This window comes from Pteropus medius, unplaced genomic scaffold (genome assembly GCF_902729225.1).
Source record: "Pteropus medius unplaced genomic scaffold, Ma_sr-lr_union100, whole genome shotgun sequence".
Lineage (NCBI taxonomy): Eukaryota > Metazoa > Chordata > Mammalia > Chiroptera > Pteropodidae > Pteropus > Pteropus medius.
The window spans coordinates 43,105,361-43,119,150 of NW_024344378.1; the positions used below are offsets into that span (position 1 = coordinate 43,105,361).

General features: G+C 34.9%; 1 protein-coding gene across 8 annotated transcripts in view; it reads right to left on the reverse strand.

Annotated features, from left to right (window-relative positions):
• Positions 1-13,790, reverse strand: part of RUFY2 (RUN and FYVE domain containing 2) — a 44,391-nt gene that overhangs the window by 10,150 nt on the left and 20,451 nt on the right. For 6 of the 8 annotated variants that reach the window (XM_039871952.1, XM_039871953.1, XM_039871951.1 and 3 more), the window contains 8 exons: positions 13,109-13,178; positions 11,552-11,653; positions 11,309-11,425; positions 8,861-9,028; positions 8,093-8,190; positions 5,543-5,662; positions 2,182-2,311; positions 1,777-1,871 (listed from right to left, as the gene is read on the reverse strand). In XM_039871952.1, the coding sequence (XP_039727886.1) occupies positions 1,777-1,871; positions 2,182-2,311; positions 5,543-5,662; positions 8,093-8,190; positions 8,861-9,028; positions 11,309-11,425; positions 11,552-11,653; positions 13,109-13,178 (900 nt within the window). Of the gene's footprint in view, positions 1-1,776; positions 1,872-2,181; positions 2,312-5,542; positions 5,706-8,092; positions 8,191-8,860; positions 9,029-11,308; positions 11,426-11,551; positions 11,654-13,108; positions 13,179-13,790 lie in introns of all 8 variants that reach the window. The other 2 variants (XR_005654775.1, XM_039871949.1) reach the window with 2 other exon arrangements.

The following is a 13,790-nucleotide window of genomic DNA, read 5'->3' on the forward strand; positions in this document are numbered from 1 at the left end:
ACCATAAAAAATCAAACATCGGCAAGGAAAAAACATATCATAAATGAAGTAAATAGACAAATGAAAAACTGGGTAAAAAAAAGATGGACACTGTGTACAACAATTTACAAAGATCCCACAATAAAAAGGTGAGCAATCCAAGCAAAAAATGTGCCGAGGATACGAGCAGTTTACAAAAAATAAATTGCAAATACAAACAGAACACAAATACAGATGTTCAACCCTGCTCATGGTTAAAGAAATACAAATCAAAAAATATTTTCAATTATCAGACTGGCAAAAACAGGCACACTCTCCTACTTCTGAAGAGGGGGTTATGTTATAACACTAGAGGTGGAGAGTAATTTAGCACTATTGAAATTTTTAAAGTACATTCTTTTTGGCCCAGCAATCACCTCTAGGAACTTACTCTTCAGATATACTCATTAAAGTATATCAAGATATATCAACATGTACATACAAGGATGTTAGCATCACTACTGGTCGTAAAAGAAAAAAACTAGAAACAGACTATGGCACATACATTCTAAGAAATATCTTTATGTATTGATAAGGAGAAACTTCTAACACATATTCTTAAGTAAAAACATAAACTGCAGAAGAATATGCACACAGTTGAGTTACACAGGGACTAGGTATACAATGGAAAAATTCAGTAGTCAAATTAACTCTTGAAAATTCCTTAAATAGTCCATAAAGTTCAATACAGATTGTTGAGTATATCTAACCTTGAGCGGTAATTTTCATGCGAACTAAAATTTGAGAAACAATGAACCAGACTAAAGGAAAAAACAAAAGGTTGAATTCAGCTATCTGGGCAATCTCTAGTATTTAGTGGATGGTGGGTGAAAAATAATACACATTCCTTGTTCTACTATTCTGTTTTAATATTAAACCTTCATGATCGTAATAAATGTAAATATATTTTTTCACTGTCGAGTCCCTGGCATTTAGAACAGTGCTGGGCACATAGTAAAGACTCAATAAGTATTTCTCAAATGAAGAAATGGGAAATAAGGTAATAAGCACTTAGCACAGGGTCTGGCTCCAAGTGCTCAATAAACTGATGCCAGATAAGATTCAAAATCCTGCTTATCAGAATCACAATGCAAATCATTCTTCGAATTTGTAGAAACAAAAATGTTATCTTTTTGAATACTAACTTCTTCTGTAGTTTTAGTGAACTACTCTCTTCTATGTCCTTGGAAACTGGACTCATGACTTTTTAATGGAATCCCATCATTAGCAAAACACACACCACTTGGAACAAGGAGGAAACTGTAAGAAACAACACCATTTCTCGTTCTTGTCTTTATAGAAACCCAGTAACACTTCATTACAATAGAACCGCCCACATCATACAAAGTTAAGCCCCTACTTAATCCAGTCGGAGTAAAACACCCTTCACTTCTCACAATGTTGGCTCCCTCTCAAAACCCTGAAAAAGCTCTCTGCAGATATTTTGAAAATTTGGCTTCTGTTGTTCTGAGAAAATATATATTAAATGAAGTTATGAATTCTCTGATTTTAAGAAATTAAACAAGAGTCTTAGCTGTCATCTAGAAAAATGTTCAGAGCTAAGATATAATAAAATGAACATAACTTTAAAAAAATCTCTCCAACTTACAGTCTTATTTGTTAATCTTTAAAGCTTTTGTTTGGCTTTAATAGTTCATGTCTTTTCCATGTTTAAACTTTTCTGCCTATTTGGTTTGGCACACTCATACCTTTATAAAAATCAATGACTACTTAGTTGAAGGAAAAAAGAGAAATTACTCGCTAAGTTTGTTGCCAAGTTCCTGAAGAGCTTGTTCCTGTTCATGATATACTTTTCTCAACTGCTGATTTTCATCCTGGAGGTTAAGGAACTCCTTTGAAACAATAAATAACAGAAAACACAATTTAAAAAAAAGGAAACAAGAAACTCCACATTGTATACATACCGTTAATTAAGAACAAAATCCTTTAACTTTTTATATAAGAAAACAGAACTAATGTCCAAAGCTTTTTCAGAGCTACTCTTTTATATCATCCATTTTTCATTCATTTAATCTCCTTACTGGCATTTTTAAAGATAACTAGTATATTCTATTTCCTTGGAATAAATATAAAAATTATGGTCTGATTCTTTTTAAATAACTTTCATTAAAATGTAATTTTAAAAGTTTTACCACCATTTACTTTTTTAAGACTAATGATTTGTTGGGTCTCATTTCTAAGATGAGATAAGGCATCTTTCTCCTTTTGAAGATCTTCCTGCAAAGTCTGCCTCCATTCCTTCTCAATCTTCAAATCGGTTTCCAGTTGCACCCTTGAATGACAAACAATAAACAGAAACTCAGTGCTATTTTTTATATGACAATTGTTTGTATTCTTTAATAATAGCATCTTTTTGATGACTTTTGTCTTTATAATTCATTTCTGCTGATATTTTCTTTCATAAATATTTTTTGGTAAGCAAATTTAGCAGCATAAAGTATCAGTTTATTTGCCAACCACAAGAACTCCTTGCTAAACAATAATTTATGTCATTTATTAACTCTGTATACATAAATGCTATATAAGCATAGAAAATGCCTGGAGGGGAACACTGTACTATAAAAACTGGATACATTTTGGGAATGGAATCGAGGAGAGAAATGTGGGGTTTTAATTACATTTCTATGCCATGTGAGAAATTATATTACGAACTAATGAAAAGTCTTGTTCTCATATAAGTATTACAGTCACCACTAAATCAATTTAACATCAGTAACAGAAAAGTTAGTTCAAAGAGCTACTTTGCAGGTTACTGTTGGAAGCTGACCAATTACAGGACAATTGTAAGACCGAGGAGACACTGGGGGAAAATCCACAGGCTAGAAATGCCAGTTCATATTTGAAAGCACTTCTTTATCATTCTTACAACAGGTGGTAGCTGGCAAACAAAAGCAATCCAATTCTTACATTTATGACGACCAAAAAAAATCATTTTGATAATTATTGCTCACAAGTAGGTATAACAAGTGAGGCATGTACTAATAATGCTACAGTTCTCATTACATTACATTTTAATTGCAATATATCATAATACTGGAAATATTACATTAAAACTTTTGTTTCCTCATAAAGTTAGCATTTACGGCGACATTATTTTTCAGTGAAGTAAATTTTTAAATTTATAGTTTTGGCTGAAGAAAAGAAATACCTCAAAATGGAATTTATAAATTGTTGATAAATACTATTTCACTAAAAATTTAAAAGAAATACAGAGAGACAATGAAAAAGTAGAGAGTTCCTTGCTGAGTGGCCTCATCATCCAGAATCAGAAAACAATGAGTAAAAAAGTAAAGAAAAATTTTGCTTTTAAGTTATTATAAATATACTATAAAAGCGCATGTTGACCACCAACAGCAGAAATTATAAAGGTAAAAAAAGGAAAATATAACTATATAAAAATTTAAAATGTATAAATGAAAAAACCACGATGAACAAAGTTTAATAGTAAATAAATAAACAGTAAATAAAGAGCTCTTACAAATATATATTAAAAAGCTGAACACCCCAGAGGAAAAAAATAGATAATATGAACTGGCAATTCACAAAAATAAAGAAATGCAAGCTATCACTAGTAATCAAAGATACAAATTCAAGAAATGAAGCACAATTTTTCAGGCTAAAGGATTCATTTAGGTTAACCGTGACATAATGGTGTAGACCTATAGTAATTGATATGATACAATGTCCATGATATAGTCAATATAATAAGACGCTCAAGAGTATGCAGCGTGAAAACATAAAATACCAAAATAATGCAATACCAAAAATAAATAAATAAATAAGAATATTCATCAAAAAAGTCTCAACTGCCCACTTCTACAGTAATGGTTCCAATTTTTCTGAGCCATCAAAAATTCTTCCTGATCTCCAAATTGTTAACACATTCATGCTCGACCAAAATAGCACCAAATGAGAGACAAAATTATTTTCATGGTTTCAGCAGGAACAAACTCTGCCACCCTAGTCTCTTAATGGGTAGGTTAGCCCTATAGGAAAGGGCCAGGTACCTGTGGCATTATTTAGGTCATCCTTTTGAGGAGGGATCAAATAGCTGCACCACTGCAGAATAAATATCAGATTTGTCTTACCAACACGTCTGTCAATCTCTAGAAAAGTGATTCAGTAACAGAATCCCTAGGTTTCAAGATTATATTCTAGTGCCTGGCAGTGTCCCAGTCTGGCTTTTCTTGTTTTTCATTTGGCAGGGCACAGGGACTGAAACAACAAAACCCTTGGCATCATTAACAAACTTGTTGACTTAAACGTTCATGATTTTTGTTGCCAAGGGAGCCCTAAAAGTACTGGCTGTCCTTTTGTGAAAGTTTTAAAATTAAAAAAAAAAATTTGCTGAGTGTTTTTTTTCTTTGGGGAGAGTTAGTTTTCAACCAAGGTAACATTCCCTGCCCTAAAGCCTTATTCTATATACCAATTTCTCAAAATGCTATTTTTGTGGTAGATTTAAAAAGAACTTAAAATTTTGGTTCTGGACAAGATGGAGTAAATATATTTCTACCTCTCCCTCCAACTAAGTTGTTAAAAAACATTGGACATTATATATAAACAAATAAGAAGATTCTGAAAAGCAGAAAGACAATGGCAGACCAGCTAAAAACCCCAGGACTCAAGAAATAACATGGTGATGAGTTCTCTGAGGGTTTTTTTTTGCCTCCTATATAGCTGAGACTGGGTTTTGAGGCCGCCTGCAACTCACAAAGAGCAATGAGCATAAACCAAAATAAAGCCCCAAGAAAGGTATGTTTTCTGTTGCCAAAGAGCTGAGAAAGGGCATCCTACCTAACATAATAGAAATCTTTTTGACAATAAATGCCCTATTCCATCAAAACACCAGAGGAAAAAAAACATTGGCCTCCTGATCACTGTCAGCAAAGGCCAAGTGGGGATCCTAAATTTCCTTCCTCACCTGGCAATAATGTCCCTCCCAATCCCCACTGTGGTGATTTCAGAGAAGACCAAATGGGGAGTCCAAGCTTTTACAACTTCCCAGTTGTCTCACCTCCTCCACTTCTGTGGTATTAATGGAGGTCACGTGGGGAGCCTGCACTTTTATCCCCATGCATCAGTAACAAGGCTTTTTTTACTCTATCTACAAGTCTATCATATGAAGTACTAATAAAAATGTTCTCAGAAAACATCAAGTTCTTTGATAATATAGGTTCCTTGGAGTTACAAAGGCCTATTATACTTAGTATCTAGAAACATAATAGCCATTAGATTAATGTTAAACAACAGCAGAAAGAATAAAACTCCCTGAGAAAGAAGGCAAGAAAGACAGTTGAAAGTGCTCTGTTGAAACAGATGTAAAAACATAAGTTTTACCATAAGTATGTTGTCTAATTTTTTTACTTTTTAAGAACTCCACAATCTATATGGCATCATTAAATAAGTAAAAATATAGGTATTCTACCATATGTGCAAAAAGCAGGGGTTGAGGGATGGGAATTATGTTAATACAAGTATTTGTTTCTAAGAGCAAAGTACTCACAGCTGTTTCTCCTTTTGGGAGATTTGTTTCTGCAGACTGTTGGATTTACTCTGACACTCTTGTAGATATTTCTTGTCCTCATCTTCAGCTTCCATTTGCGCCTTCTCTGCTTGCTGCAATCTGGTGTAATTCAAATCAACTTTGGGTAAAACTGAGGCTAGAACTAGGGTGTAAAAGGGTGAAGAAGACAAATAAAAGAAAAATGGGGAAATAGAAACATTTCTAAATGAAAACAAAGTTTGGGGGAAAACTCACAAACTCAAACGTGAAAGAGCCACACAATGTCTAGAAATTGTTTTGTGATTTTTTTCAATATAACATATAATATGCCCAGAATACTATCTTCAAATGTTTTATTTCTTGTTCATAATTAACAATGCAAAGCAATACAGCCTTTACCACTTTTGTAGAGCATAATGAATCAACTTTCAAAGTATAATAGGTGTGTTACTGCCTTTTTACAAAACCATGAAAAGCATAGTACTCACATCTACACTAGGTGAAGAAGCCGCATTGTTATATATTATCTATTAGGATGTGTATGCCAGGAATCAAGTGTGCTAACAAGGCCAAGAGCAAAGATCTGCAATTACTTCATATAACAGCCAAGTCCTCCCTATAGGATCATTATGCATTTATGAAATTATGCCAAAACTGAATGTGTTTGTGTTTTAACATTTAAAAGAATTTAGTACTAGCTGGCAATATTCTCTAGAGATGATTTTTGTTCCTCATTGATGAATTTTAAAAATTAGCTAAAAATGTGATTTTCATTTTTTTCTGTTTTTAATTAGAAATCATTGCTTCTCCCTGTGCTTAGCTCTACTCCCTACCTCCTACAGTCATCTAGGATTTTTTAGATTTAACTTCAATGTTTTTATAAGAAACACCTCCCAAGTATTCAAGGGACATCAATTCTTTATAGAGAATCATAAGAGAAATTTCTATTCAACTAACCAAAAAAATTGCCTCTTCTTTTCTTCCTTAAAACCATACCAATGGGGCAACCCCCACACATTTCAGAAGTATAAATTCCACTTTCAAGGAAAAGAGAGTAACATTCAAGTTATCTCTAAATCTAAACTTAAATTTAAAATATTAAGGTGGGGGAATGGGAGGCCCAAGCTTTTCTCTAATGCTACAAAAACTAAAATAAAAGTCAAAGTGAGTGAGGTAGGCCTTGAAGTTGTGCTATCATAGAATAGGGCTAAGGGGAACTAGAAACTTGAAGTGCTAAAGCATAAGATGATGGCCAATCTGGGTTATAAACTATTTTAAAACAGATTTTAAAATCAGTAAAAGAGCCATTAGGCAAAGATTGGACTTATGGCGGAAAAAAATCTGTGCCAACACATTGTGAAACCAAAGTTTAACTTATTTTTAAACAATTTTTATATTTTCCATCAAAAAGTAGCTTAAAAGGTAAAACTGCATTTGAAAATCCTGACCTCCAAAGGTCAATACTCAAATCAGCCATTGTGCACAACGTTTTAGGGATGTGTTTTGGGAAATCCAAGTGCACCCGCTCTGCTTTATGGCAGTATATTACCACAGCAGCTGATCAAGAAGTGTACAGGGTTCCTAATTACCCTTTTAGAATATTTAATAGCATAAATTCTTTTCTATTTAATATATTATAAAATTTTTGATTCTCTTTTAGTCTGTTTAAATACAAGTGGTTTTCAGAAAGATATATCTTTGACCAGCTTGTACTGGTCCTGAGTGTCACTGCTGGCACATTTCACCAATGACATTGCAATTGTCCTAGTTTGAGTTAACAAATCACTGTCACTTCATAATGGAATGGACAGAAATCAAAGACAGAAAAAGGTAATAAAGATGTCCAAAATGTAAAAATGGGGATAAAGAAACAAAAAAGAAAAAAGAAGAAAGAGGATGTCAATAAAAGAATATTCATGTCAATAAACCATTAATAGTTATGTTTTCATAAGTAGATTCAAAGAAAGCAATGATAAGACATATGTTGACACCAACATGACAGGTCAATGGAAATACATTACATTTTCCAACAATAAAAGTGAAAAATGCCAATATAAAACAATTCAATTTAAACAAAATTATTTCTTGGGTTGAGCTGAGGGTCCTAGCTCAAGAAACAATTAAACTGCTAACTCAGAAAGCCTGACTTCAGATAAAAGAGATGGTGAATGACAAAGTAAATGGCAATCAATATGCATGGAAATCAATTAGAGATAATTCCACCATGGATTTAGTTCGTTTTTCACTTTTTTGAGGTTTTTATTTGTGCATTTGTTCTATGTAACATAAGAGAATGAGCCACATGAAATTGCTGATATTAGGCCTTTTTAAAAAATCTATAAAATGACAAGTTCAAATGAATCGGCCTAATATAAAGCAACTTGATTCCATGCAACGACCAAAACAAAAAAAGGCAAAATTCTGCTGGGCTTAAAAAAACGATGTCCTAATCTAAATTTTCCTAATGGTTTTTGTGGCAGGTATCAGAGTTGGATAAAGAAAAGAGGGAGCGGGGAGGAAAAAAAGAAGCTAAGACTGGAAATGCTGTACCTCTGTTCCAACTGCCTCATGGCTACAGTAATATTATTGGTTTTTTCTTCTAGTCGGGCAATTATTTCATTTTTTTCTTTCAAACCATCTTCGGAACCCTATTTATAAAAACACAAAAGCTATAGTGATCTGATTTTTAAACCTGAATATTTATAAATTTTGTATACCATTTTGCTATGGGATTATTACTTTAAAATGAGCAGTTAATTTGTAGGTTAAAATACTCCTATGATATAAAGCAGTAGTACTACTAGTCTTCATTTAAAATATATAAAAGAAAAACACCACTCAGTCTTCAATGTGTTTGGAAGACATCGAATAAACTTTCATAAGATATGCTATTTTTCAAATTAAATTATAAAGGGCTTTTGGCAAGCAGTCTATTTAACAAAAATAACGTTTTATTAGGAAATTCATAATTATTATAGTAAAGCATTTCAATCAAAATTAGATCTTTCTCAGGACTATACTGTATAAAGAAGTTCACAAAAATATCTTGCATGTTTAGACTGAGTGTTCCCCGAATATTTAATCTTTATACTGTTAAACTATCAGCATTAACAAATTCAGATAAGTGATTTTGTTTGTTCTTTGATACCTTTTTCATTGCTACATTTTTTAAGCTTCCATTTAGAAAAAAAAAGTCACTGCTTTTTTATTACCAATACGACAGCTAAAATAGGTTCATCTCTTAAAAATTTGTTTATACACATATTCACTTTCAATTTATATAACAAGGAATTACAAGAATTTAAGAATGTTCCTTACCTGCAATTTTTGATACATCTCTATATTAATTGCTTTAACTTCCTCTAGCTGTTGTCGAAGGCCTATCAGGGTATCTTGTTTCTCATGGATATCTTTCTCCAACAATTTCATGGCAAGTTCAATTTCATGTTTCATACTAACTTGTACAGCTAGCTCATTTTCCACATCCTACAATTTCAACATATCAATTCACATGTCACTTCAGGATGTCAAAATCAGATACACAACAGTTAATAATGAGACCAAGAAAGAGTTTCTATTCAATATGTAGACTACTCTGAGTTATAAGCCCCACTAAAAGGAATCAACCACACCCTCTAACAACATTCTAAATATTTTCAAATGCATACTTTGCTAAAGTGAAAGCGTTTTCTAAATTATGTTATCATTATTCTGCTGGTTTAATAATGAAGTATGTTAATGGCTTATAAACGCAGTATAATTTTCCTAAAGCAAAAAAAAAAAAAAAAATGAAGCACTCTGTACAAATAAAAGCCAAAGATAACTCAAAAATCCCATTTCGCAGTTTTAATTTCTTCCTGTAAAGAATTTTGCATCAGGAGGGATTAGAACTTTCCAATATTAAACATGAACAGCAAAAGGGATGAAAAGTCTGGCAATACTTTCTTCCTGATCTGAGTGGGAGTTACACAGGTATTTACATTATAATCCATTTATATTTTCTGTAGGTATATTTCACAATTTTAAAGAGTAAAAAATAAGTTAATTTTAAATGATTCTACTAACATTTGAAAACATCATTCTATTTAATTTTTTGTAATGATCACAATTCACTCATTTCACAGATTGTAATAGTTTAAAAAACAATGATACAAATGGGAGCATAAAGTTGAGGGGATTATGAAGTGAGAATTGGCTAGTGTCTCAGGGAATCTGACAGTAACGCTAATATCTCCGTATATGATCGAGAAAAAATGCGCCTTTTTCCTTAAACACAAACAAAAAAAATGAATCGAAAACACCTAGCATCGTAGATAAAGTCGGTTATGATTTCCTCTTATTTTGGATCCCTCGACTTTCTGCTTCCAAACGCAATAATAGTCCTAGTATTGCTCGAGGCCGGGGCTTGAGGCAAGAGCATGAGGGTCTGCTTCCTCAGTTTGCACAGAATCTGCTAGAATTGGAAACGGGCGGAGGCACATTCCTTCACAGAGGGAGGCGCATTCCTTCGCAGGCTGAGGCTTAAACCCTCGGGGGGCTGTATACCTGTTCTTCTATACCCGAGCCTCAGAACTGTTCCTTGGTTTCTGTATACTGGTAAAAACGTGCCCCCACCCAATTACCCCCATCGCAGGAACAAGGGTCCCCATTGAACCAGGTGCGAATCACATTCTGTTCCTTTCCTGCCTCCCTTCCCTGGCCAAGGCGCCCTCGCCCCCGCCCTCACCCTGGGTGTTGGCTGCAACCCACAAGCAGTTCCCGCCAATCCCTCCCTTCTTTTCACAGGATGTCCACATTAGGTTTGCATCAGGCTTCCACGCTGGTCGCTGCGGTCGTGGGGGAAGCCATCCCTGCAGTCCCTCATCCTTGGAGGTCTGCAACACCCTTAAGACTCAGATTGCTAAATGCTCACAAAACAAAGAAACACGAGAGGGTGGACAGGGGGCTGCGAGGGCAGCAGAGGCCGCAAGGAGGCCACGGAGGTATCCAGGCTTGTGGGCCACCCCTCCAGTGCCGCAATGGTTGTGCCGTGACGGCTTTGGTCTCATTCATAAAAATGCTGTTATAAAAGCAGTGGCTGTGGCTCCTCCTTCTCCAAACATATCTGTAGCAAGCAGCCAAGCAGTGAAGACAGAGCCAGCGGCAGCGTGAGCAAGCAGTGACTGAGCTCCTTCCTACCCGGCTCTGGCCCATGGCTCCTGCCTCCGTCCCTCAGCCCCTCGCCCCAGCTTTAACTAACTACCACCATGAAGTTCTCTGGCTTCGAGGCCAACTACAAGGCGTCCTCTTCCAGAGGGCAGCAACGCCTCCCCAGCCGGACACAGTCTGTCCTACTACCACTCACCCGCTGACTCTTTCTCGAGCATGGGCTCTCCTGTCAATGGACATGTAAGGGAGCTTCGTACTGCTCTGGGACCTGGGGCTCGGGGTCACCGAGGAGGAGGCACCAGGCTAGACACTCCAGAAGACGAGTCGGGTACCCTTTTTGGCGGGGAGGTAGGCTGCCCCAGTCGGAGCAGCCCTACCTTGGGAGCCCCGGGACTTGTTGGGAGCGCATGCACGCTTGTCACAGTAAGAACTGGCTCATTCTGAGCTGCCCTGGTCCTCCCTCTCTGACTGGTCTCTGACATTAGCGAGGGCAAACATGCCCCAAGCAAGAAAAGAATTACTAACAAGGCTGAAAAAGATTTAAGTGGTGCTTGCTTAAGGGTAAATTTATTATTATTAATTATCATTATTAGTTCATATAACTTTAATGCAACCTACCTGTCGTAACTGAGATTCATCTCGAAGCTGCCTTCTGGCTTCATTGTACATTTCATCTAGCCCCTGCCGAGAATGCTTATATGTTTGAAGCTCAGTTTCCACATCCACTTTGGTAACCTAGGAAGAAAACAGAACTTTTTATTCTATAATATCTACTATTAATACAGCATAGAAATACCAAGCCTCCACAAGAGTCTCCAAAACAATTTGACACAATACAGTCTGTAATCAGTGCATACTTACTTCTAGTTGCTGCTGTGTTTTCATTAAAATCAATTTATTTTCACTTCGTAATTGATGATTTTCCTCTTGGAGTTTAATAATATTATTCTTTGCTATTGCTAACTGAAAATTATGAAACAGCGGTAAGAAAAAAAGATTTTATCAACTTTATACATTCTTTACAGGTTACATTCATGACTACAAATAGAAAATAAAATCCTAAAACTAGTAAAATGTCTCGCATACCTACAAAAACTTTCACAAGAAAAATGTGTTCCTATTATCCTAAGATACTAATTAAAGAAATTACACTGATTTCTGTTTCTTTTTGTTAATCGAAATATATTATTACGTTTATCCTACTTAATAATGTGTCCTGAATACAAAGTGCCAAAGTAAGCATATAAAGAATTATGCATTAAACAATATGACTATAAAGATTTGTGTAAAGATAGAAACATCAATAAGAAAAAAAGGCTACACTATCATTGAAAATCTAATAGACATTCATGATAACCAAATAGGAAGGACATCCTGTGGAACCTGGGTACACTGAGTGACCATCACAAATATGAGACAGCTATCTTCATCAGAGAAACATAAATAACTAAGCAGCTTTGGCTCTGAGGCCCAGAATGAAAAGAAGGATCCTAGGAAAAGAAAGCAAAGACTACTCCCTAATGTTGGCTTGCAAATAAATTTCTGAACTCTTTGTCTAGAATAAAACTTGAGCTTCACAGTGTGCCTAAGGCCAAGAAGAGGCACAAACCAGTGAGCAGTTTTCTTTAAAGGTCCCACTCTATCAAACTTTCAAATGATCCCAAACTATCAAAATGCAGATGTATTATTAACTGCAGTCATGTAAACGATCATGTGTTCCCTGTTCTGAAAAAAATTAGGTGAGTTTTAAAAGAAATATTCATTTTAATTAATATAGAAAATTGGGTTTGTAGCACTAATAACAAATGTCTTTCTCTACTAATTCTAAAAATAGAAAGAAAAATTCTGTGGTTTGATAGACTAAAAAAAAAAAATCTAAAATCAGCTTTGCAAATAGTATTAAAAAGAGAGCTGAGATAAATTTCTGGTTCTGGGACTACCAGACAGCCACTTTTACAATACAGGAAACTGGAACACATAGGATGAGTTTTACATATGGGAGGGTGGAGAAAGGGTGAATATGATCATGCTTGCAAAGAAAGGCAATCTGAATAGTAGAACGAGAGACAGTATCATTTTGACAGGAATTTCTAACTATAGGGGATTTTACTATCTAAATACAGGTCATCCAGATATAAAAATGATAATCACAGTTAATTTACAGAAGAGTTTGTATGTGTTTCATCTTTGAGGCGCATTTCTATAAGTTGAGTATCTCGAAACAATTTATAGATTCACCTGAGAATATGATTTCTCTTGAACTTCTCAATTCCAACTATATTACAAGTAGTCTATCAAATGATAAAAATGTCTATAAGTGTGTGTATATGTATACTTAATGCATTCATAACGAAAATGAAAAAGGATCACAAATACTAGGTCTGTGAAAAACAATTATCCATGGCTGCGTGACAATACCTCTTCGATCAGCTTCGTATTTGACTTTTCTAAGGAGTCAACCCTTGAATGGAGACTGCTGACTGTGCTGCTGAAATTAATAAAGAAAAAACTCATTCAAAATCACACAAACTCACAAAAGTAAAAAAAAGTATGTTATCCTAGACTCATTATGTTGACGGACATTTACCAACTGCCCTGTTTGAATTTTTGCATGTGAGAAATTTCATTAAGTTGGGAAACTTGATTTGTCTAGGACAGCAATAAAGACTATATCTAAAGAATCAATATTTCTATTAAAATTTCATTTGATGATTATTTTTTATATTCTTCGGGTCCTCCTTACATCTAACCTATAATATTTGAGAATGGAAATTCCACATAAAGATTACTAAATACTGTTAAAACTAAATTTATGTTCTAAAGGATGAGCTTTAAATGTCCACTTTATAATTAAGTGGCTTAATGAAGCTTTAAAGAGCTCCAAAGTCACCCATGTTTGAGAAAGATGAATAAGCAATACCCAACATCAGGTACCCAGTCAGCCTAGAGCTAAGCAAACACCCCATCTTTCAAGGGTGCAGTTAAAAGTGAGGTTATACTGTGGCAGGCTGATCCTGCCTGGCCATTTCTGCTCAAACGAGTTTGTGCCTGACTGCCCTCCCCCGACCTCAAGGACTCTCTGGCTAACATCAGATTTTTC